Here is a 24,081-nt window from a genome sequence, read left to right as displayed (position 1 = left end):
GTTCTATTATTTTGCACATGCTTTAAAGTGTAGCATTTGGAAGAGGAGTATTTGCTCTAATCTGGTTTTTGGCATGTAATTCCATAAAGCAAGACATGTTAAAAGCACTTTGCAAAGCTTACCTAAAGCCCTGAAACGGTAATTTTATTAGATCACATCAAATACAGAGCATATTCTGTTACTGCCTCCACAGTGAGGAGCTTACGTGATCTTAAGCAAATTATGGATCTACTTCAGTTTTCTGCCTTTAAAGAAGTGTTCTCAGGTTTACCAGGAAGCCACAAAATTATCAGCCTGTGTTCCCGTTGGTTCACATATTGCCAGCATGAGCACTAAGAACTCGCTGGTGAAGGCCCAAGGATGGTCCCCAGCGTGCCTTTTAATTCATGGCTTACTTTTGTATGCTCAAGGTGTAAAGGATCTGATTCTTGGGGTGCTGAGCAGGCAGCGTCCATTCATTTCAGCTCTGAACTAGGAAAGATTCATACATGTGCCTGTCTCTGGGCACTGTGAACCAGAATGTGCATTTGACTTCAGTATGATTACCTATATTGTAGGTGATTTTTTTTTTTTTAATTTTCTTCAGTGGATATTTTAGTGTAGGAATCCCCACCCTCTTCCTTCTGCTCATTTCCACCTCCACACCACAATTCTGTTTTTTGTGAGGGTGCACTTTACATGAGATCAGCAAGGAATTCCTTAAACTGAGTTTGCCACTGCATCTGCTACCATGTGCAACTGTGCCCCTTTCATCACCTTCTTTGGAGGTAGTTCCCTTCCAGCCTGCTTGCCTCCCTCTCTGTTGACATTAGTGAGCTTGTGGTAAGTCAGGCCAGCTTTCTCACCTGTCTGAAAACTAAGAAAGGGAGTGGTGTGGTTTGTTTTTTTTCTTCCCCTCATGTGAGATTACTGAGCTGATTCAGTTACTGTTCAACCATGTGAATGCTAGTACAACTAGTGTGTGAGCACTAGTGCCAAGACAAAAGAGGGGACGGCAAACCTCCTTCAGTAATAATGTCATTTTAGATCAGCTTAAGCCAACTGCAGTATTGCACCGTTTGTGCATAAAAACCTAAGCCACAGCTTAAATGTTTGAGGAGTGGATGAATAAATGGATGTTTGTTTTATCTTTTGGAAAGCTTGCAAATCAGTGCTCTTCTGTATCAGCTCTAAAGCTGGTGTTACATAGTTAAAATCTGCTGCCTCTTCACAGAACATCTTAGCTGTAACAAGGGCCAAGATGCCCACCAACCTTTTGAAGCTTTGGGCTGGTTTATTTCACATGCATCAAGCAAACCTTTAGACGGATATCCTTGTAAAAAAAGAAAAAGCTAAAGCACTGTATGAAATCCTGTTCTCTGACTGGAGCAAGAAATACCGCAAGTAGAGAAACAAGAGTAAGAAGGGGAGTTTTCTTTGTGATGCCCGTACATGCACATGAGAGGAGAAGATAAACAAGGTTGGTTACCTTGCCACAGAAAGATACATTAGGCTGGTTTCACATGATTTGTTTTCAATAAATCTAGTATTGGCTGCTTTTTGCCATCCTGGCTATCTGCTAGCGTGTTTTATTTATTTTTAACTGGGGAGCTGACTGCTCTGGGATTCCTTTGCCACCATCTTTTTGTGCGTCTTTAAGAGGAGCTCTTCTGGTGCCCTTTTCCAGCTTTCCTACACTTCACCAGCTAAATCCTCTGAGGCTGAGTAGCCGTTCTCTAGGCACCTTAAGTGTGGCTTTTATTTAGGCCTAGCCTTTTTGAAAGCACTTGAGTAATCTAAATTCTCTTAGACCAGCTCTTTTCATGTTCTGTCATGAGCTCTCCTTTGCTGCTGGTGTGTGCTGAATTAGCTCTCCAATCACAGTACAGGTAGAAGGTACACAATCCATTTCTTGCTTAAACTCAACTGCAACCTGAGTTTTGCACAGTTCATTTTGTTTTACAGTTTTTGCCATCTGTCTAATGAAAGAGGTGTTTGAATGGTAATGTATCATTAGTGGAATAAAACATTTGGTGTACTGTTGGGAAGTCGGTCGTGCACACCTCCAGAAGACACAGTGTCCAAGGCCCTGGTTCTGCAAATTTCTTCAATTTAAGCAGAGCTTCTTGAGAGCACACAAGTCCCTCCACATGGATCCTGCTGAACCCAAATCAAAACAAGGAACAAGTCAGGATGATAGCCAAGAGGAGGAGGTCAGACAGAGGTGTACTGTTGTGTCACACAGGTGGCCTAAGGGTTTGTCTCTACTCACAGTTATTTCTTATTCCTAATGTATTTATGTATATATGTTCTCATTCAGAGTAAGCAATTGTTTCGTTTAATCCAGAGTAAATTAAGCAGGAAGTTGTCCATGTGGAATAAAGCCTTGAGAACAGACTTGATGTCCCTTGCCTTGGGAGTAATTAAACATTTCTATAGATTCTTTTAAAATGGAGCTTTGCAAAGACAACAAAGTGACTTACTTATATTACCCTGGCTTTAAAACACATTGTCCTCTGTCTGTTGCCTAACTCGCCAGAGTAAATTGTACACTAACTGCCTAGAACAACAAACTCGAGTCTGATATTCATTATAACAAACAAACACGAGCTTTATTAACCTTTAGCCATGTGATAGGCGTGAAGGTCACGATGCAGATAGGAGTAGCCTCCTTAGGATTACGTTATGTACCAAAGGTTGCAGGCTCCCTCCTTTTCAGCTGCAGCGTCTCAGCAACTGATTACGCCTCGGCCATCGGTCCTGCGGTACCTGCAATTAGACCCAAAAAACGATTCAGGGATTGATGTCTGCAGCTGGGCTAATCAAAATCCCTCGTGCCAAGGCAACTACAAGGCATAGACGCACGAGTGCGTGGCAGCAGAGTTTCCCAGAGCCTAAGAAATGCTCCTAACATGCCCGGGCAGCCTCCATCCTCCGCAGGATGGGTCTGGGAGATACAGATGAAGGGTTGATGAAGGGTTTCCCTCGTGCCAGAGGGACGCAGGCCCTGTTAGAAGAAAAGCAGAGCGAGCAGTCACCGGTGCTCCCACCCCCTTTTATTTAATAACTTAATTGCCACAGCTCGCCCACTGCGCTGCTGCCCGAGGAGCCGAGGACACCCTTTAGGGCTGCCCTCACAGCGGAGCCCCGCTCCCGGGGGCGGGAGCCGGGAAGGCACCAGGGGGCGGCCACCCCCCGGGGCCCGAGCTTCTCCTCCCCGTCGCCCACGGAGGCGGCGGGGCCAGCGCCATGGCGGCGGGGCCGGGCCCGGCCCAGGAAATGACGGCGCCGCCTCCCCTCCTTGGCCGCACCTGACTCACCTGGGCCGGCGCTGGGAGGGCGGCGGTGCTGAGCCGAGCCGAGCCGAGCCGGGCCGGGCCGGGCAGGGCAGGGTCGGTCTCAGCCATGTCGCGGGACAGCGGCTCCCCCTGGGCCGTGGGGCTGCTGAGAGCCTTCGAGGAGAGCGAGTTCGGCAGCTGGGAGAAGATCGGCTCGGGGGGCTTCGGGCAGGTGTACAAGGTGCGCCACCTCCACTGGAAGACCTGGCTCGCCATCAAGTGCTCGCCCAGCCTCCATGTGGACGAGAAGTAAGACGGGGACCGGGCACGGTGCGGGGGGAAGGTGGGGTGGAAGGGCTCGGCTGTGCCCGCTTTGGGAGGAGACCCCCAAAACCTCGGGGATTTCGGTTTCTTATTTTATTATTTTTTTTTTTGGTTCACCTAGACAGCGCATGCAAATGCGTAACGGCGGTTCAGATGCTTCCGAGGCCAAACTGGGTTGTAATGTTGTCTGCCCTGCTGGGGTAACCTTATTTTTGGGGTGGCAAAGCAGGCGGTGTAGCCCAGAGTCACGGACCTTTGGCACTTGCTTGAAAGTGAGCAAACCAGGTGAGCCCAGCCACGCGTGTGACCAGACATGGCGAAGACAGCCTCGAAATTAACCATTCCCTAGGCAAACGTGGCCTTTGTCGAACTCAGGTGAAGCCCAGGCCACCAGGAGATGTGGTGGGGCCGGGAAAAGCGACTCTTGGCCGCTCAAAGTGGCTCGGGAAGAGCTGCAGCATGGGCCCGCCTGTTCGCTTGGGGCCGCTCGCAAGGCATTTTGCCCTGCCCCGGTCCTGTGCTTCAGTCCTTGCAAAAGGAGTGAAAACATAGAATGAGGTCTGGAGGCTCTCCGTGCCTCACGTCTCCTTTCAGGGCAAGGCACCGTTTGGTGGGAACATGCTGGAGCTCGGCCGCCCCCAATGGAGGGCACGGCACGATCCCAAAAGAAGGAGGACGGAGGGTTTTGGGGTGCGCTTTGGAAGCATCCCGCTGTTTTGAGGGACAGCGGTAACTTCCCGGCAGGTCAGCATCTGTGCAGGAGGTGGGGAGCGTGGCCAAATCGCGCTGATGGAGCTTTTCCAGCTCCACCTCGATTGCTGGGATCTCCGCCAGCTCACGAGCTGATTCTGCAGTTCGCTCTTTGGGGTGTGAGGTGGTTGAGTCGCAGAAGGTTTCTCTTGTTGCGGTTCCTGCAGCAGCAGGAGATAAGCTGGCCCGGGACTGACGGTGTTTGTGAGCCCGTCTTCTGCAAGACTGCTGGGGTAGGGGGGCATCTTGCCAGCCTGAATTTGCTGTAGGCATGGCTTACATAGCAGAGTAAGGGAGATAAGGTGCTCCTTGTTAAAAGGGGAGAGGGAGAATTGAATGTTTGCATAGGGTAGCTGTACTGTCTGTGAATAAAATGGAAAAGACCTCAAAGTGGCAGAGGATGCGTTATCTGGTTAACCCACAGGCCCACCTACCACTGAAGCTTCGGAGTAGGTTTCAGACTTGATGTGTAGCGAGGCCTAATCAAAATAGTAACATAGCTGGCTGATTTTGCCATTGAAATTAAAGCATCCCCTAAAAATAAGGTAGAATGGTTTTTACACTTTTTATTTGTGGAATATGTTTAGAAATGTGTTCAAAAGTTAATTTTTAGAGTATAACACAAAGGATGCCACTGCCCACTGTAATGTGAATGATTAATTTTGAGAGATGCTACCAAATCTCTGTACAAGTATTCAGTGTGCAATAGAGATCCACCCGTCTTTCAGTGGTTGCGAGGTTTGCAGATGTGAGAGAGATTGTATGAACATGCTGTGTGGTGAACAAAAATGGTTTGGGAATTGGGGAACTTTGAGGGCTGGGGACTCCTGCAGCATGCAGTTCATCTTGGCAATCCAGTTACTGAAACACGGGTGTATTTGTTTTACTACAGAATATATTTCGTGCACTTAAGGGGAGTGTTAATTAGAAGTTGGAGGGGTCCTTGGCCTTTGAAAAAGCTGTTTCTGCAGAATAAAACTGAGCTGAGATCGTATATTCGGGGGGGGGGGCACAGACAAAATAAAACACCACCTCTGTAGTTCACAGGCTGTTCGAGCTGGTTGAAACAAGCCTGTATCATTAAACTGTTAATCCAGGAGATTCACTTGACAAGCTGTTTGTTGGAACTGTCTGGAGATGCAGAGTAAAAATTACCAGTGGTATCAGAAACATTAACTGCATAGCACAGAAGCTTTTTTAAATTATTTATTTATTTGGTACCACACTAAAACCCTGTTTGTAATGGTTTGGTGGTGGTAGCACTCTGTAGTCTCTCCTACTGTGTTTCTGCAGACAGTAGGAGATTTGGAGCAATTCCCTTGGCAATTATCTCACCGGAGAGTGAAGTGGCCTCAAGCAGCAGAAGAATTGAACTTACCGCCAGAAGTATTTTTACCTTTAAATCCAAGCCCTCTCAGGCTGTCTAGCCAAATTCCATTTCTAAAACCTTATTCGTTCCCACTTTCTGTCCCCTGACATTGCGTTTCCCACGTGCGGCTCCAGATGCTCTCAAGGTGGGGAGGTTCAGCGTAAACCTGAAGAAAAGAGTGTGTGGTCCAGAAGGGTGGAGGAGGGTACCCCCAGTACCTGCAGTGGAGAAAGTGAAGTCTTTTTTTCCTTACCTCCCTTGGCCAGAGCAGAAATCTGACCTGGAGAAAAAGTGGGCAAGCTCTACAAGAACAACCTGGAGGTCACGGTGATTTCTTGTAGCTGAATCTAATCACGCAGGCCCTAACGAGCCCGAACAACGTAACAGTTCCCAGAGAGGGCTCTTGGCTAGATGTGCTGCTTGGTGAGGGTGGCTACCAGGTGTGGGGGTGGAAAGGTACGCCTTCTTGGCTGGGAAAAAATGAACAAAGCCCTCTGCAGGACCTGGATTTAGAAGCGGAGTGGAACTTAAACTGAGCCGGTTTTAGACATTTCTTGCTGTTAGCAGATGCTGCGTATATTCAGGTAGGTGACAAAGGTGACAGTGTCTGTTCTGGCAGATTCTGGATGTGTAGGTAGAACCTGATGCTCACCTCGCACTCCTTAAAGAGGAGGACCTGCAGTCCTGCCATACCAGGGCTGTACAGCAGAGATCTGTTAGCAGGTCTGAGGGCTCTGCTAACCTGAAAGAAGGGATTTTCTTCCTTATTTTGGGTCCCAAACATATTCTGCCCTGACCATGCCATGTTTTTCCTTCTCTCGTTCATGTTCTCCTCGGAGGGTCAGTCGTGCAGCGGTCACTAAAGCTGTGAATTGCACAGCAGAGGTGACAGCATGCTCTTAAATGTCTGCCATGGTGCAGGTGAAAGAGTGCATGAAAAATCCAGGGGTGTTGTGCTTTTGTGGACCCCCGTCTGCACTGCCAGCAGTCTGTAAAGAGGTGACTGGAGAGGAGCCTGGCGAGGGCTGCCCGGTGAGTTTAAAGTTGTATTTTTGTGCACAGAACACTATCTGTAGGGCATAAAGACTGGATGCATGCAAATGTGAGTACAGTTGTAATTCTCACAGGTCTTGCAGCAGCAGGGTTTGTGGTACCAATGTCAGGCCCTGCTGCATCTTCAGGAGAATCCACACAGTGCAGCGGCAGCAGCTCGGCCTGACCCTGAGCAGGAGCAGGGGCTGCTTCGGGGGTGCCCGAGGTCCCACGTGCTGATTTAGCCAATGTTTCTGGTTTCTGACTGCTTTGAAAATGGCTGATTTGTCAGCATCTTCTCTGGCAGATGCTATTTGCCACCAAACCCAGGGCTAGATCTCTTCCAGTGCATGCCCCTGTCCCCCTAACGCTATGAAAGTGTATGTACCCTTAGATTTACAGGAGCTGAGCAGTCCTGGATGCAAACTTTTTAAAATCACTATAACGTTGGAATATTTGGAGGGGGAAGAGGAATGGAGCCAAAGTGGTTAGAGAAGATAATTCTGACTCTCCGGTCACATAGGTGCCAAATAAGACAGAGGCTAGTCCTATGCCTCTTGACTTAGAAACCTCACAAGCATCTTTTTCCTTTGGAGGGAGGTTTCTTGGTGATTATTCGTAGAATAGTTTCTAAGCACTCTTGAGTAACTGAGCAGCATAGGAAAACAGACTTTCATCTTCTAAAACTGAACTTCAGCGATACCGCAGCGTCCTTTGTTGCAGCATTAGCGCTTGGATGTTGAGGTGATGGGCACACTGACTGCGCTGAGGCTGCCAGTGCCAGTAGCACCCTGTGCGGAGTGGAAAGGGGAGGTAAGGACCTTTCATCTTGGCCTGGTAGAGAGGATCTCAGTCTGAGGAGCTGTTTGTGTTAATAGGATTAATGCAAACGCACTCCGGCACTTGACTAATGATTTAGTTGTATTCTGTCTCTCTTATCTTTTGTCCCTTTTATGTTTTTTCGTTCTTTCCTATTTTCTGAAGCATAAGTGGGGAGTTCTGGTCTGTGTTTGAAACCTGTACTGCAGCGGCTATGCCGGATCATCAGAGGTTTTATTTTTGAATGCTCTGGGTATAGGAAGACCCTAACGGTGGTGATGGTTGCATGTCTGTTTATTTAAACAGACAAATTGGATAAAGGATGCTTGCCTGTTAATTAGTCAATTTATTCACTCAACTAACTGAGCCTGGTCGAAGCAGAAAGGGAAGGTTTTTATTTTGCTGGAAGTGGAAATTCTTTCTTCGCTGGGGAAAATAGGCAATTATTAGCAGCTGCTCTCTCTCTCTGATCTTGGTGACTCTTTCTAAGCCCGTCCTTAGCCAGGGAACCCCTGGTCCCCTGGAGCCCGGCGGCTCCTGTTAGGTTTGGGCTGTTGCTGGGTTCTTGCTCTGCCTCGGAGGGCTCAGACGGGTGTTTTACATCGTGACTCCGGCGCTCAGCTCACTGAAGCCTGGTGAATTATGCTGGCTATGCATGTGGCTTGGGGGCAAGGAGTTGGTTGTGTTATTCACAGGCGCTCCCTTCCAGCATGCCAGAGAGCAAACTGGGTACTTGTCTACAAAGGCAATTATTTCACAAGCAAGTTGCTGTAGGGAGCAGCAGGAGCCAACATGGTTAATGGAGAGAAATGATTTCGCTTATCTTCTTTTTTTTTTTTCCTCCCAATATCTTGTCCTTCCCTCTTAAATTGTTTTTTTAGCCTGATCTTTCCTTGGAAAAAGGTCTGCTGCTTCTTGCTAGGTCAGACCCACTGCTAAGGAGAAAAGTTGGGCATATCAGATCGCCGCGGCCCGTGGGTGCTCGGTACCTCCTGAATACCGAGGATCAGCCTTGGACAGGTAGCGTTGCAGTGCCATGGCTGGATTTGGGTGGAAGGGAGGCTTTCGCCTCGTCCCCCTGGTCGCAGCAGGGAGCTTCGCCTCCTAAAGGGTGAGTCCGAGAGGCTCTGGCTGCCAGCCCTGGCTCCGTGCGCCGTCAGCCTGTGTCAGCAGGGCAGCTGAAGCGGTGCCGTGCGTGTTGGCTGCTGGTGGGGGCAGCCTCGTGACTCACAGAAAGCTTCTGGCTTTAGCCCGGGGAGGTACGGCAGTGGTGAACCTGGGCATTACGCATCTGGGGCTTCTTCCTAGCAGCGCCGCCGCGGACACATCAAAGCGGAGAGGCAGGCTGTGCTCTAGGGGGATTTGTGCTGCTGAAGTGTGCAGCTTGCCTGCGGTTCGGCAGCTGTGAGCTGTCATTGGCAGCACAAAACCAAGCCAGTAAATGTGACAATGTGCCTGGGGCAGAGGCTGGAGGGATGGAGTGTGGTCCAGCCAGGCAGTGATCACGAAATGTGTTTTTCAGTTTCATAGGAAATTAAATGCGTTGTGCGCTTTTTGGGGGGAGCAAGCAGCCACTCCATCCTTTACCATATATTCTCTTCCGTGCAGGGAGCGCATGGAGTTACTGGAAGAAGCCAGGAAGATGGAAATGGCAAAGTTTCGCTACATCCTTCCTGTTTATGGCATCTGTAAAGAGCCGGTTGGCTTGGTCATGGAATACATGGAAACAGGGTCCCTGGAAAAGCTCCTGGCTTCCGAGCCTCTGCCGTGGGAGCTGCGCTTCCGAATCATCCACGAGACGGCCGTGGGCATGAACTTCCTGCACTGCATGTCCCCTCCGCTGCTCCACCTGGACCTCAAGCCTGCCAACATCCTGCTTGATGCCCACTACCATGTCAAGGTATGCCTTGGGCGCCCTGAGCCCAAACCCCGCTTTGGGATTTTCCTGCTTCGCCAAGCTCAAAGGCTGGAGAGAAGCCCAGGAGCATTCCTTTTGAGTTAGAAAAATGCCCACCAACCCAACCGCTCCGATCCCCAAACTTGTCTACCTGATTTATGCACCATTCTGGTACATAAATAGAGGTAGAGTTGCAGGGCCTGTGAGAAGGTAGGGTGCTAGCACAGCAAACTCTGGTTTTGCAAACCCAGTGCCGCCTTCTACAAACTTCCTTATAGACAAGCCATAAAGCAGGTAAGAACATGGAGAGAAAAGCAGTGTGAATCTCCAAATCATCTCTGCCAGTTCTGCAGCTCCCAGTGGCAACCTTGTTCTGTCTGGGTCCTTCTGGCTTTGTACGTTGCACTAAATACCCAAATCTCATGTACAGTGGGAGTCTGAAGAAGCAGAGCCTTCCTGGAGGCAACTCATTGTCTTCTGTCCTTTGCCCAGAGCACATACAATGAAAAAGTATCCCTGTTGTGACTGCTTATGCATACCAGAGGTCACTTAGGGAAACTTTTCTGGCTCTATCGGTATGGAATTCTTTTTATCATCCTTTTCCAGAGTAAGCTAGCAAATTTGCCGGCCTTCTTTGTTGGAGGTTCTGTTTTGACAGCTGGGCTAAGGAGATTGTTTGCTTTCTAGTTCTTCCTTTTGGAGAGGAAAGAGACTGAAGTATACCTTTTCCCTGGTTTTTATTTTTTCAAATCAGTAGCCGAATTCTTGAGCTTAGAAGTGCAGGATTAACCATATCTGGCTGATATAATTCAGCACAAGTAGTCACAGATCTTTCAGCACTGTCGTCCATCCTTTCCCTGTCTTCCTGTCCTCCTCAATCTGGCCAATGGCCGTAGGCTTGTTGTACTATTCTAAAAATGAAGTTTTCAGGAAATGGAAACACCTCTCCTGATGTCTTGAGAGGGCTGGAGCCATAAGAAACATGTGCCTAATGGAATCAGTCTGGACATGGTCTCAGCCTTTTTCTAGGCCGCTTTATGGTTTACTTGTTAGGATTTTCTTCTCGAGGTACAAGGCAACTATGGACAGTCCTGGTATTATGACCAGAACATCAAGACCTGAACTGTTCAAAGTATATTCCCACACACTGGTGCTCAAAGGCCTTTGTTAAGGATTTATTTACCTAAACTTTATGCACACTTGCATAACTTCTTAAATTCCTAATTCTTGACTCATCGGTGAACCAAGATGTGAAGGCTGTATTTTTCTCACCATTTCAGGAGGTTGAAATGTTGCCTGATATCTGCCTACTGCATAGCCTATATCTGCGCAGTGATGTAATACGAGGGGGCAAAGGGCAAAATGCACAAAAATTTTTTTCAGGTGAGGTCATTGTCAACATCCCTGAAGTGTTGCTGCTTTGTTTCGTATGTAGAGCACATTCTTCAGACCCTTTCCATTAAGCTCGGAAAAGAAGGGTCTAATCCCAACCTTTTTTCCAGCCAGGGCTCTTTTAGGTCTGCAGGCATCTTGGAAACCCCTCCATGCAGTGAAGCAGACATACGAACCCACATGCAAAATAGGAGATGTGCATATTCTGTGAGGAGTCTTCACTTTAAAAATGTGGCCCCAAACCTCCTTTTTGTGTGATGTGAAACTTGTAATTAAATTTCAGACCCTGCAGCTTGATTTAATGTGCATTTTCTTGCTGGAAGGCTAATGAAGCTAATGATTGAAGTGTTTTTACTTTTTACATGTTAGTGTTAATTTAGTAGGTGACCTGTTCCTAATAGGATCCTAGAGTGTGTGAAGAGATGTTGCAGACTGCAAAAGAAGAGTTTGGAGGTAGGGAGGATTTTTACAAGCTGTTTGCCCTTGAGCCAGGAAACAGACAGACTTACAGTGGAGTACATTAGGAATGCTTCTGTGCCATGTTGCTAGTTAAATGGAAACACGCCCTTCTTCTTTTACGAGCACAACACTTACTGTAAAAACCCCAAGTGAGGATGATGACTAACGCAGTAGTGTTGCACACAACTTATCATCAAGTGGGTGCCTCCGTATCATAAAGCCGTCTCCTGCGTGTTACATAAGTGCGCGTGTGCTGAATTTTGTTATTGGGAGGGTAATTAAGAGGATGAGATTAGCCTGAGCCGGGATATAGATAGCTGGGTATTTATTAATTTTCTCAAAGGCGTGCTGGGGGATTCTTTGGTGATTTTAAGTGTGTGTATATAACGTGCAACTTAGGATAAGGCTTTGCTGTCCTCTGTAGGATGCTTCCTGCCCTGAAAGGAGTCTTAGGTGGGAGCTCCCTTCCCCTCCGTGTCCTGTTGCATCTGGGTTGCCTTGAGCAGCGTGGTTTCCTTGGGAGGATTACTGCATACCCAGGCAAGCTTTGCTAGTAACAAACAGCCTGCATTTTTTTTTTCCTTAATTTCAGCCTGTTGCTTCGCTCTCTATCAACGAGATCCACCCTGCCCCTTCCTCCGGTGTTTCACACATGCAGCCTTCCAGTACTTACGGGCTGCTTAACACCTCGCTTTTGCTCACCTCTACCACATCTAACGAGCTCGTTCTTCAGCCCTCTGTCCCCTGTACAAAATCAGGATCCCTCCTCCAGCTCCCGGGGATGTGGCAATCGTCGGCGGGGAAGCAGTGCCACATTCCTGCGCTGCCCTCGTGGCGGTAGTGTGCTCGCTGCTCGGAGATCCCATGGGATCTCCCTCCAGAGCCCTCCGCAGGTGAATACACCCCCTGTGCAAAACCTCTCCGCCTGACTTGTTGGCAGCTGCCGTGCCCACATGCTCAGTTACTGCTGCCCAGGTTTATCTTCTTAAAAGAGTTACTTTTCATTCAGGTTTTTAAAACGAAGCTTGCCTGCAACTTAATACCTTTGGGGGAAAACATTATTGTCCTCGTTTCTCTTATACAGCTTATGTATATAGGTACATACACTAGCAAATCCCAGCAGCTATTTATCTCCCAGATTTTCTTTTAAAGAACTTGAATCAGGATGAGCTGGCAGTTCCTTTCCCCTATTGTGCTCCAACTTCAGCCAGTGTGAAGTTTGCTGTGCTGTGCTGGCAGTCCCCAGAGACAACCTCTCCATGTTTAGTCATTTTTCACCTTTATTTTGTTCAGCTGAAGGAAAAGGCAGCAAAATTTTTAGAGTTTGAAGTCAGAAGAAGCCTAGTCAGATGGAAAACTTGTTTGCCATAAAGCTTCTCCATGTACTGTAGGTCAAGGTAATAGCTGGAGGCCAGGCTGGTGACAAGAGGTTCTCTTTCATTAGAGTAGCTGATGTAGTTAACACAGCCACTTTTTTTATCAGCTGCAAATGCTTTCCTGTTATTAGAAAGGAGAAGAGGCTTTGTTTCGTGTGTCCCTTCTCCATTTCCCACCCCTCCTGATCAAGGTGTCTGTGCAGGGCTGTTGTTACCTGGCTCTTTGATCCAGGCCAGCTGAGCTGATTCTCACCTCGATCAATTCTCTCTAGTAGTGGCAGAGGAGAGCGAGCAAAACCATCCCTGCTGTGGCAATGCACACTTATGATGGATTACAGTGGATGTTTGACCATGGTTTCTACTCTTCTGAAGAAAGCAATGCAAACATCTCACCTAAAACAGATTTTAAAGTTCCGAGACATGTTAGAAAAGGATGGGAATCCAATCTGTTTTAAAAGGACTTTGTTTTGTAGCTAGCTGAAGTCTTTATACCAGTGTTTCTGAACACACGTTTGAAGTTCAGGTGCTAGCTGTGTCTACGCTTGGAATAAGGAGAATTATTTTTTATTCCCAATTTTTCATATTCCAAATCTATAACCCGTGTAAGTCTTTTAAAACTTTCTTGCATTAAAAAAAAAAAAAACAAAGTGTTTCCACCTTGCCCTCAGAAAAATAAAGAAGAAAAAAACAAAAACAAAAGCCCGTCATCAAAACCCTGTGGACACATACGGTGGCATCCTCAATCATCGAGTGCACAGACAGTTGGGCCAGAAGCAAATACCAGGAATGCCAGCAGAGATTAAAAATTAATCTGACCGCTTTATGTTACCTATTTGTTGAAGAAAACGTTTGGGTGAACTCTGTCCCCGAGTCCATTGCGGTGGATGCGTGAGCATGATTTGCAGAAAAATGACATGCAGCATCAGGAACTGCACACACTCTTTAGGACAGGCTATTGGGAGCCATCAGTTTCCAAGCATAAATTTTGTTTCTAGAAGCTAGATCCCTGCACTGCTTGGGTTATATATTGACTACATTTTTAAAAATAAAAAGAGGAGAAAAAAAAAGAGGGAAAAGAGAGATTTTGGTCTCTACAGAAGCAGTAAAAAATGACTCAGCCAACTCAAGCATCTAAAACCTTGCAAGTGAGTGAATTTTAACAAACTGCAATGGAAATGTTTGCCAGCGACAGAAGCAGCTAAACTGCGTGCACAGAACACTCTATTTAAACCAAACCACTACAAAGATTTCTGGAAAATGCCCTTCAGATCTGGAGCCTGGCAGTCATGTTGCTGGGCTGCGGGCCGGGGAGCACGTGCAGCTCCCCTCCCCAGTTGCTGCTCACGTGTTTCTTTTCACGCAGGCCTGTAAAAGGCCAAGAGCGTGTGAGCTGTCTGAACACGAACAATCCCACTGCCTGTGTGGGGTTTGGCCCACGTTTCTACTCTTCTTCCTACCCCTTCACCGCATGTTTTGCATGAAGCAGTCTGTCGCCTCCGTGTCTCCCCTTAGCTCTGCGGATATTAGGTATGCTTCTGAAGCGTGGTGGGATCCATCCGAAATGAGTAAGGCGAGGAGCAAGGCTACAGACTGAGCATGACAGAGGCACGGGGCAGGTGACAGGGTGGGCTTGGGGCCGCTGGGGACGTGAGGAAGGAGCAGGGATGCCTGGTGCGGCAGAACCAGCAATTTCAAGGCAGGAGAGAGATGGCAAATGGCTGCCTTCCACCCACTGCGCAGTTCCCACTGACGTTAAAAGAAGCTGCATGACTAACTACCCCATTCAGCGTGGAAAACTTACCCTAAAGGGACTCGTGAAAGCCGCAAGAGCTGTCTGCGGCATCTTGCTCCTTTGTTGCAGCCTGGCAGGTGACAATTCTCCGAGGTCCAATGCTCTCTGCTGTGTTTGGTGCGACTGAAGCTCTGCTCTGCAGATAAATTTCCTTTTATTTTGTGTAAAACCTAACCCTTCACAGCAGGGTTTGCAAGGGGAAGCTGTGCTAGCCTAGAGGGCTGTGTGTGGGGTACCCCGTGTACTGTAACAGTTTTTTGGTGTGTAGGCTTGGAGTGAGGCCTGTTGTGTGCCTTCGGCGCGTGTGGCATAACTGGTGGCCCTCCGTAACACAGCAGGGTCACCGTGCTGCCTGTAATTCATTCTTCACTTCACTTACACAGCAGGAAACCTGGTATTGTTCGGGCAAAGGGGAAGGTGCCTTTCTGTAATTACACCTGCGTGCCATGTGGATTTCTTGAGGTGTGTGCAACCCTCTGCTTCGCGTTAATCAAAGGAGAGCAGCGCTCCGCCAGGCCGGATCTGTTCGGGCTTGCAGGAGTCGGAGCATTTACTAACCTGACACCGAGGGCTTGCGCGATGCTGGCGGTGTGCTTTTGTGCTCCCGTGGAGCACCAGCTGCCCCCAAATCCTGCGGCTTCCTGGGGCCGTCGATTAGGCTCTCCCCGGGGCAGTTGGCTTGTCGATCCTGCCTACTCGCTGCTTTTTGGGCCTCCAGCAGGCCCCCTCTGAGAGCACAGCCCCAGAGGCATGGGAAACTGCTCCTCCAAACGACTTCACGTTTTTTTCTTCTTCCAAAGTCATTCCCGCATTGCCCTACAGATTTAAGTTACAGGCAGGCAGCAGGTGGGAACTACCTGCGTGCCAGGGTACAAGACTCCTCCTGAATGTCTCTCCAGAGCTGTTTGTTCCTGGGAGAAGTTCCTGCCGAAGCTGCGTGGGGTGGTTTGTTTGTTTTATGACAAGGGGAGATTCCTAGCATTTGAAGAGTGATGGCTGTGCAGCCTGCCTCGTCTCCGGCAGCGTGGGGCTGGCTGCAGTTTTACCCCTTTCCAATAATGGGGACATGTTACAGCTAGCCTTGCGGTTATCTTTAGAGAGAAGCTTCTGAAAGCGTAAAGCTGGAGCCTCTTTCAAAAAATAAAATAAAGTTTTTTTTAATTATGCCTCTTGTTTTGAGGGAGAACTTTCTCAAAGGAGAAGCTGTGAAGATCAAAAAGGTGCTAGGGGAATGAGTCATTGAAAAACCTGAGCATTTATTAGATAAATAGAATGTAAACGTCTGGTTTTTTTGGTGGTGGTGCTGGGGGGATGTTGCATGAAGGGCAAATCTTATCTAACATGTAGACCAAAACCAGTGGGCTGAGTGGTCAAAAAAAAGGCTTGGCTCTTCTTGAAATTTCCACTTAGCATAATAGACATTTTTGACCAGTGGGAAATAAGTAAGACAAAGGAAAATTCCTTGCCTATCTGTTTGCTCGATGATTGGTATGCCTTTGAGAGCAAATGAATGCATATTTGTTTGACACTTCAAATTAAAGTGGAGGTGTGTTTTCCTTTTTCTAAACTTGCTGTCACTTGTTTAGTTCATTTCAGCTGTGTTCACTGCGTCACTGCACCGACTTGCTATATCTGCTAGTTGCCAAAAAGAATTCCCTGTGTGGGTTTAGTGTGTGTGTATGTGTGTTTTAAACACTTCGTGCCTCTGGTGTTGGGCTTGGTCCTTGTTGGTATGGTCAGTGGAACAGTGATATCTGAAAGAGCAATTCTCTTGCATTCATTTTCAGACCACGAGCTCGAAAATAGGTGCTCAGAACAGTTCAACATAACATACAGCGTGATGTTACGTAGGGAAGGGGGGTGGCGAGACCAGGAATTGCATTAACCTGTAGTTTGCACTAGCTGAATTTTGACTGGTTTTAAATTGCAATAAATTGGCTGACTGTTTGTTGTGTTTGCTGTGTAATGGGCTAACGTGCTGCTGCTTGCAAAAAGCTGCTTATTTTTTTTAGCTTAACCATAAAAAGAAAAGCCTACCACAGCGTAATGCTTCCAGAGTGTGCTCGCAATACTTTTTTGGGGTCACCTATCACTCTCTACAGAAAAGTTTTCAGCTCCTCTGAAGTCTAATGGTACTCTCCCCTCCTCCTCTGTCTTTTGCAGATTTCTGACTTTGGACTCGCAAAGTGCAATGGCTTGTCCCATTCCCATGACCTCAGCATGGACGGCTTGTGTGGCACAATTGCATACCTTCCTCCTGAGCGCATCAAAGAGAAAAACAGGTGTTTTGACACCAAACATGATGTGTACAGGTCAGTTAACTGAGAAAACACCTAAAAAAGGGCTTTACATTTAAATTTAAATAAATTAAATTTAATTAAATTTAAAGTCCTCTTTTCTTCTGTTTATAAAACGTAATTGACCATGAAGCCCCTAACTCTAGTTTGAGCTTCATCTTGCAAAGGCTCATCTTTAGTTCTCTTTATGCAAAGTCTTTACAAGGTAGAAGACTTTTAACAAACTGCAGCTGATCCTGGTCTTCAGCATTATGGAAATCATTCCAAGTGACATTTATTTATTAGCAACTGGCATGGGAGGCACTCTGCCCACCTTTGATTTCCCCATCAAAAGGTACATCCTGACCTACTTTTCTAGTCTGTGACAAAATTCTTAGCTGTCTTTGGTGGATTTCATCACTATCTCTTTGGTTTTTCTTTCATGGTAAGGTTATTAGGAAAAGGAAGTCACAGACGTAGATTAAAAGAATGTCATGTTCTAAGAGGAATATTTATATTTTTTTTTATAGTTGTCTTGCAGGGTAGAAGTATTAAATAACATCCCTAGTAATTCTTTGCTGCTCTCTGATCTTGTTAGTGTCTTTGTGGAGTAATTGGTAGATGTTAACAAGAAATCAGCAGTCTCTGGCAACTCTGTGTTCACTGCCTCAGGTCCCTCCCTGCACAAACTAGACTCTCAGATCATGGTTCTTGGCTGCATCTCGCTGTGTGTGTTTCTCAGCTGAAATGCACGCAGAAGTGAAGGCCAAGAAAAGAGAACTTACCAAAACACGTTACGCTTCTGTATAGTAATGTTTTTTTTTTGTTTGTGTTTTTTAAAGCTTTTCTAGAAATAATTTTTTGTATTTATTTGTAGCTTTTCCATTGTGATTTGGGGAGTTCTTACACAGAAAAAGCCTTTTGCAGGTAAGTCTGATGTGTTGTGGGTTGTGTTGGACTTCTTTTTCCCCTTCTTCCATTGATAAGCACGCTTCCCTCCCCACCAGCCCCAGTTTACAAGTATGATGCATGTCCTCCAAATTCCTACAGTCTTATGCCTTAAGCATATGTAAGATCTCAAATGCCAAGCGTAATTTTAAGTCCTCCTTTCACCTACATCCTAAAAGCAGAACCTATGGTGTCATGGCATGCCCTGATGTGCACCTTTTTTTGTAGTTTGCTGTCGTTTTTGTTGGAGTTTGCTGTACTGATCCATGTCAGTGCGTGGCCTGCTCAGACTTCTGACAGACGTTGGTGGCCAGCAAGGAACAGTTCAGGGCAAAGCCAACTGGCAGGCAGCCATCCTGTTTTCAGAAACAGCTTCTCTGTAGAGAGGTTCTAGAGTTTATTTGTAGATTGTGGGTACAGATTTAAAAAAAAAAAAAAAAAAAGCTGCCTGTGAGATTAAGCTTTGTTCCGCCCCACAGTAAATGTACCAATCTACAGGCAGTTATTTATTCTTTATGACTATTTTCCTTTGTATGCAACTAGCCTATGTATAGCAAACGTGTTTGAGCAGGTTCCAGTCTACTGTTCATTTTTCTTCTAGTGAGAGATCCCGTTTAGCCCAGTGGTTTACTTGAGAATCAAGAGCCTCATTGCTTCACTGCTTGACCTGTGGTCTTTCTTTACCTTTAGGAAAAGTTCAGATACCTGGTCTATATGAAAACTGTTCTTCAGTTTTCTAATAGCAGATACGGAAATCCAAAGAGACATAGCAAAGAACTGTTTTGTTGCTGTTTTTTCTTTGGTTCTGCACCTTTTATGGGCAGAAAAAGCATGCAGTCTCTTATTGACGATTGATTTAACTGATAACTGGAAGTAGATGTTACTGTGTTGCTGAATATGGTGTGGGAGAATAGGTCTGATTTTTCCTTTTTCCCTGTTGGTAAAGAAATCTAGAAAAAATATTGCATGAAGAACAAGTTTTTGCCTAATACACTGTTAATGCTGTTAGACAAAAGAGAAATCCTTGCTTTTGCTGAGAGAGCTTCATTTGTGTGCTTTTGCTTTACAGAGGAAAACAACATTTTACATATTATGGTAAAAGTAGTTAAAGGCCACCGCCCAGAGCTACCTGCTGTTTCCAAATCCAGACCTCATTCATGTAATAACTTGATCAAACTGATGCAAAAATGTTGGCAAGATGATCCTGGTGAACGGCCAACATTTCAAGGTAAGATTTCCTCGTAACTTGGCCGCCTATTTCTTCTTCTATGAGTCATGTTATTGCTCAGGACTCTGCTAATCCTTGGGGTAAATGCTGTGAACCTTTGTGACAGAATAAACAGAGCACATTGTATGGGAGAGACAATGATACAGGCCACTTATTCATTCATGGAGGAAGAGATTATCTGGGGACAAGTCTGACCATGACAGCATTATGTAAACACGTCAGGAATAAGATCTGTACTGAACCAGTTGATCCGTTTAGCCCGTACCTCGAGGGGAGGTGGTTTATGTTCAGTTCTGATCGTTTGTATCAGGGTATATGCCTGCCAAGCTGGACTTGGTGTGCTTTTTTAGCATGCCAAAGTGTTGAACACCCTAGCTCTTGAAATACACCATTGTGTGCTAAGAAACGGAATTGTCTTCTTGTTACCAAACAATTTGTGCTGTTGTTTTTCTGTCCATAAAAAAGGCAGCTCTGCTCAAAGGTTTGAACTCATCCAAAGCACCTGTTATGAATTGAGATGTGCAGAAGTACTATCTCTAAGTAGCTTTTTTTTTTGCATTAATGACAGAGATTTGCCTCTTCCCTCCACCTACTTCCCTCTTCCTGCCCAAACAAAGTATGGGAACTAATGTGAAGAGGTATCGCATCTTTTTGGAACATATTTTTAAGTCTGCTAGCAGTAGACTAGTTTACAGTCCTGTGGTGTGGCCACCACGTACCATAAGTCTGGTCTGAATGTGAAAGTGAATTGTTCAGTCAGTCATTTGCACTCTTTGCTTAGCTGCAATTCTGTACCTACTGATGAGGTGCTACATGGAATAGCCAAAACAGGAGTCCTCCTCCTAGAATATCAAATAATCTTTAAGCTTTAGTGATAAGAAAAGCAGCAGGGCATCTCAGGAGAAAACTCCTGTTTAATAACAAACAAACAAGACAAAATAAACAAACAAAACCCTGTCTGTCTTTCTTCAAAGAAATCACTTCAGAAACAGAGGCCCTCTGTGAGAAACCAGAAGATGAAACAAAAGAAATGATAGCTGAGGACCTGGACACCAAGAGCTCCCCGAAGCAACGGTCTGAGGTATTTTCTCCTTCTATCTAGTGTTAAAGTACACTTTTTTTCCTTTTTTTTTTTTTTTTTTTCCTTCTGAGAAGCAGGTTCTTCTGTGACCTGTACCTTCCAAACGACCTTCTCTTTGCTGCTTTTTAACACCTTCTTGCCTGGTAGAACTGGGTCTTGCTAAAGGCCTGGAATGCAGAAGTGGCAGCAGATGTATGGATCAGCTGCACAAAACTGAGTGCCAGTGGATCCTTGGACTGCTGAGGGACAGCAGGACAGTTAGGAAGTAAAGGCTGGAACTACGTGGGTGTGTCTGATCTTAAAAAACGCTGTAGAAAAAAGAGCCATGTGGCTTTAGTGGCTGTGAGTGTACTGATGAAAGCTTCTCTCCCGCATCTAAAAGTTTTCAGTGGCCTTATTTGTAGGATTCATTTAGCAAGAATGGTGCTTAAAGGGTACCTGCAAGCTAACAAAATGAGGTTTCCTCTCATAGCAGCTCAGACTCAGTTTTCCTTACTGACCTTTCTAAAATGCTTGTGTGCTTCTCTTGAAGGGGATGTCTGCGTTATCCCAGCCGAAACAGGAGCCTGTTCTAGCATCAGTTAAGGATTACAGTCTCTCAGAGTTGCTGTCCCAGCTGGATTCAGGGATTTCACAGACTATGGAAGGCCCTGAGGACCTCAGCCGCAGCTCTTCTGAATCCAAACTTGCTGCCAGTGACAAGCGGCTTTCAGGAGTTTCATCTGTAGATTCCGCTTTTTCATCCAGAGGCTCCCTTTCCCTTTCCTTTGAAAGAGAGAGTTCAGGTAATGGTTGGGTTTTTTGTTTGTTTGGTTTTGTAATTGTTTGGACTAGGGCATGGGAGTTGGTGGGTCAGAGAGTGGTCATATGAAGAATAACATTCTGGAAATCACTGTTAGCCTTGCTTTCTCCTGCTGTCAGCACTACAAATTTGTTTACGGGAGGTAGTTATTTAAAGAAAATGAGTGAGGAGGCTCCTAAACACGGTCTAATGAGAAACAATAAATCTCATTTACTTTTGAAAACAAGTGACCTAAATTCCCATCAAAGCAATTACAGAATCAGACATGGAAAGGCTGGTTGGAAGGGAGGTCACCTAGTCTAGCATCCCGCTCAGAGTGGGACTAAAGCCAATGCCACGTCAGGTGAGATGAGCTTGTGGCTTCTTCAGTTATACAAAGCCCAAGTCTGAGCACCTGTCTTTTGAGAAGGCTCAAGCAACTTTCTCAGCAGCTCCCTTGAACATTGTAATAAGGACCCCCCTGTTGAGCGTTTTCAGTCTGCACTACAAAAAACAGGTGTCTATTTTCCACTTAGGCAAAGTATGATCAGTGCAGGGAGACCAACCACAGCATCCTTTGTTCATAGTTTCATTGGAAACAGGATAAGGACAAGTGTAGGCTCCAAATCTGACCTGTAAAATGGTTCTGAAACTTCTGCAGGTATGGCAGTGGGAAGGGGAGGCAGTTTTTGCAGTCTGAAGTCACTGCTGAAGCCACCAGCTGTTCTAGCCAGGGACATGTAAGGATTGGCAGGTATCAGCATTGTGATGTTGTCTTTTTCCATCTAGATATTGGTACTACAGACATACAGAAAAGGAAGCTAACGGAGGCCATTTTAGCTGGAGACACCAGCAAGCTGATGAAGATCCTCCAGCCTCAAGACGTTGATATTGTTTTAGATGGGAACTACAGTCTTTTGCACTTAGCTGTTGAAGCTGGTCAAGAAGAATGTGTCAAATGGCTCCTCCTCTACAATGCTAACCCTAACCTCACCAACAAGAAAGGATCCACTCCTCTTCACATAGCCATTGAGAAGAAAGTTAAAAGCATTGTGGAGCTGATTATGGCAAGGAAAATCAATGTTAATGCCAAAGATGAGGATCAGTGGACTGCTCTTCACTTTGCTGCCCAAAATGGGGATGATTTCAGCACCAAAATGCTGCTTGATAAGAATGCATCCTTGAATGAGGTAGATTTTGAAGGCAGAGCCCCCATCCACATAGCCTGTCAGTATGGCCAAGAGAATATTGTGCGGATCCTGCTGAGAAGAGGCGTTAATGTGAACATCAGAGGAAAGGATGACTGGGTGCCCCTGCACTATGCTGCCTGGCAGGGTCATCTCCCCATCGTAAAGCTCCTGGCCAAGCAGCCAGGTGCAAACGTAAATGTGCAGACCGTGGATGGAAGGACCTCGCTTCACTTGGCTGCTCAGCGAGGACACTACCGCGTCGCTCGCCTTCTCATAGACCTGGAGTCAGATGTCAACATACCGAATGCGCTCTCGCAGACTGCTCTCCACATAGCTGCTGAAACGGGCCACACTAGCACATCGAGGCTGCTTCTTAAACACGGTGCAGACATCGAGGCGGCAACTGCAGAAGGATGTACAGCTCTGCACTTGGCCTCTCGCAGCGGCCATTTAGCAACGACGAAGTTGCTGATAGATGAAGGGGCCAGTGTTCTGGCCAGAGGCCCTTTAAATAGGACAGCGTTACATCTTGCTGCGGAAAATGGGCACTCTGAAGTAGTAGAAGAACTTGTCAGTTCAGGAAATATCAACGTTTCTGATGATGAGGGGTTGACAGCTCTTCATCTGGCTGCACGAGGAGGGCACACAAAAACAGTGGAGGTTCTTCTGAAGCACGGGGCATTCACTGATGTGCAAAGACCCACATTTCAGACCCTGCTACGGCTTGCTCAGCAGAGCAGTAATAGCTCAGTTACTGTCTTGTTAAGTGAGACTTAATCGAAAGGTACGGGACTTGCTACCTTTCTACCTGGTGTGAGAAGGTTGCTGGAGCTTGACTCGTGAGGGCCTTCTCTAGCTGTGCAGTGACCTGCTGCTCGTCAGCAGATGGACTGAGGGGCAGCCAGCAAGAAGCTACTCATGCTCGAGTGTGTGAGTGAGGGCGCGCATGGACTAAGGCCAAATACAAGTTTAAGAGCTGGAGTGCATCACACCGTGGTCTGGATCATCCATTGCGAGTGTGCCTGCCCCACCTGTATAGTAATATTCCCCTCCCAAGGATGTTGTGAGAGTCGGATGCAACTCATGGGTTCCCCCCTGCTTTTTTTTTTTTTTTGACATGCTGAACTAATTTAAGAACTAACATTCTACTTTCTGATTTTCCTCAGAAAAAGGATGGGGTAGATTTCTGGCTTATTGCAGTGATCTATATTTTGGGCTTAAAGCCTCTTATGATAAAATAAACCCAACACCAATCTGCTTGAAATGAATGCAAGAGAAAAGGAAAAGGCTGTTTAAGGTATAGTTAATCATGAACCCTGGCTAAGTTTCATTGTCAGAAGGTACTTTGTTTAATGGAGACACATTGTTTACAGATTTCCATGTAATCAAAACAGTTGAGGCAGACTATCATTAACAAGGAAGGATCCCAACGACACATAAGCAGAAGGAAAAGCTTACAAATATCTTTATATACAGCACCACCTCGTATGTGCTCTGAGATCACTAAGCTGAACTAGGTGCTTGGTGGCTTGTCTCAAAAATTCAAAAGTTAAAGATTTCATACTGGACTGCAACAGGATGGTATATTTTAACATCATTATATCTATTTGCAGAACAATGTTTGGAGGAATATGTTAGAGAACTATACCAGCCATGCCACAGTACATGTCCTAGGAGAATGAACTGTGTGTTGACTACACTGATATACTGTGTATATAGTATTTCTACCTGTTGTATGCTTTTTTTCTACTGAAGAAAATAGATTGCTTAGAGTGGGTATGTTTTAATACACCTTTTAATTTCACTCTTTTCAAAGTTCAAATGTGATACATTATTAATAAAAGATTGTGTTCCATATCTGCTTGTATTTTGTAGTTTTTAAAGCGACTGAAAACCCAGCAGCAGCACGCAACTGTAATGTGTTTAATGATGCTGAAGGCAAAATAGTTGAGTTGTAAGGCTCTCCTGTTTCTACATTCCCCTTAGGTTTTGCACAGTAGGTTAGGAATTTGAAAGAACGGAGGTGTTACAGACATTTATAGAATAAAGACTCGCATAACATAGCCTGTATGTGCCAAATGCTTTGATATACAACTGGGATGCTTTCCTC

General features: G+C 46.1%; 1 protein-coding gene and 1 long non-coding RNA gene across 4 annotated transcripts; one reads left to right on the top strand and one right to left on the bottom strand.

The window, feature by feature from the left end:
- Positions 1–592: 592 nt before the first annotated feature.
- Positions 593–3,537, bottom strand: LOC121056816. Of its 3 annotated transcripts, none has more exons than XR_005813522.1 (4): positions 3,300–3,537; positions 2,845–2,986; positions 2,600–2,748; positions 593–2,139 (listed from the first exon to the last, which is right to left on the bottom strand). It is a non-coding gene; the product is annotated as an uncharacterized LOC121056816 (long non-coding RNA). The 3 variants fall into 3 exon arrangements; XR_005813519.1 differs by lacking the exon at positions 3,300–3,537 and adding an exon at positions 3,118–3,260; XR_005813517.1 differs by lacking the exon at positions 3,300–3,537 and having other exon boundaries at positions 593–2,136; positions 2,845–2,976.
- On the top strand, positions 3,204–23,828 carry RIPK4 (receptor interacting serine/threonine kinase 4). The gene is made up of 8 exons (XM_040530156.1): positions 3,204–3,566; positions 9,160–9,451; positions 16,631–16,779; positions 17,621–17,670; positions 18,761–18,919; positions 19,894–20,000; positions 20,533–20,785; positions 21,571–23,828. The coding sequence occupies exons 1-8, from the start codon at positions 3,385–3,387 to the stop codon at positions 22,746–22,748; spliced, it is 2,370 nt and encodes a 789-aa protein (XP_040386090.1). The 5' UTR covers positions 3,204–3,384; the 3' UTR covers positions 22,749–23,828.
- Positions 23,829–24,081: the final 253 nt, after the last annotated feature.

This window comes from Cygnus olor, chromosome 1 (assembly GCF_009769625.2).
Source record: "Cygnus olor isolate bCygOlo1 chromosome 1, bCygOlo1.pri.v2, whole genome shotgun sequence".
NCBI classification, from domain to species: Eukaryota; Metazoa; Chordata; class Aves; order Anseriformes; family Anatidae; genus Cygnus; species Cygnus olor.
This window is presented reverse-complemented; position numbering and strand designations above follow the sequence as displayed.

Bases quoted from the DNA above. Each gene is read 5' to 3' on its own strand.
- RIPK4 (XM_040530156.1), top strand. From the start codon at position 3,385: ATGTCGCGGGACAGCGGCTCCCCCTGGGCCGTGGGGCTGCTGAGAGCC. The intron at 16,780-17,620 runs GTCAGTTAACTG...ATTTATTTGTAG, and splicing joins ACCAAACATGATGTGTACAG to CTTTTCCATTGTGATTTGGG. The intron at 20,786-21,570 runs GTAATGGTTGGG...TTTTCCATCTAG, and splicing joins CTTTGAAAGAGAGAGTTCAG to ATATTGGTACTACAGACATA.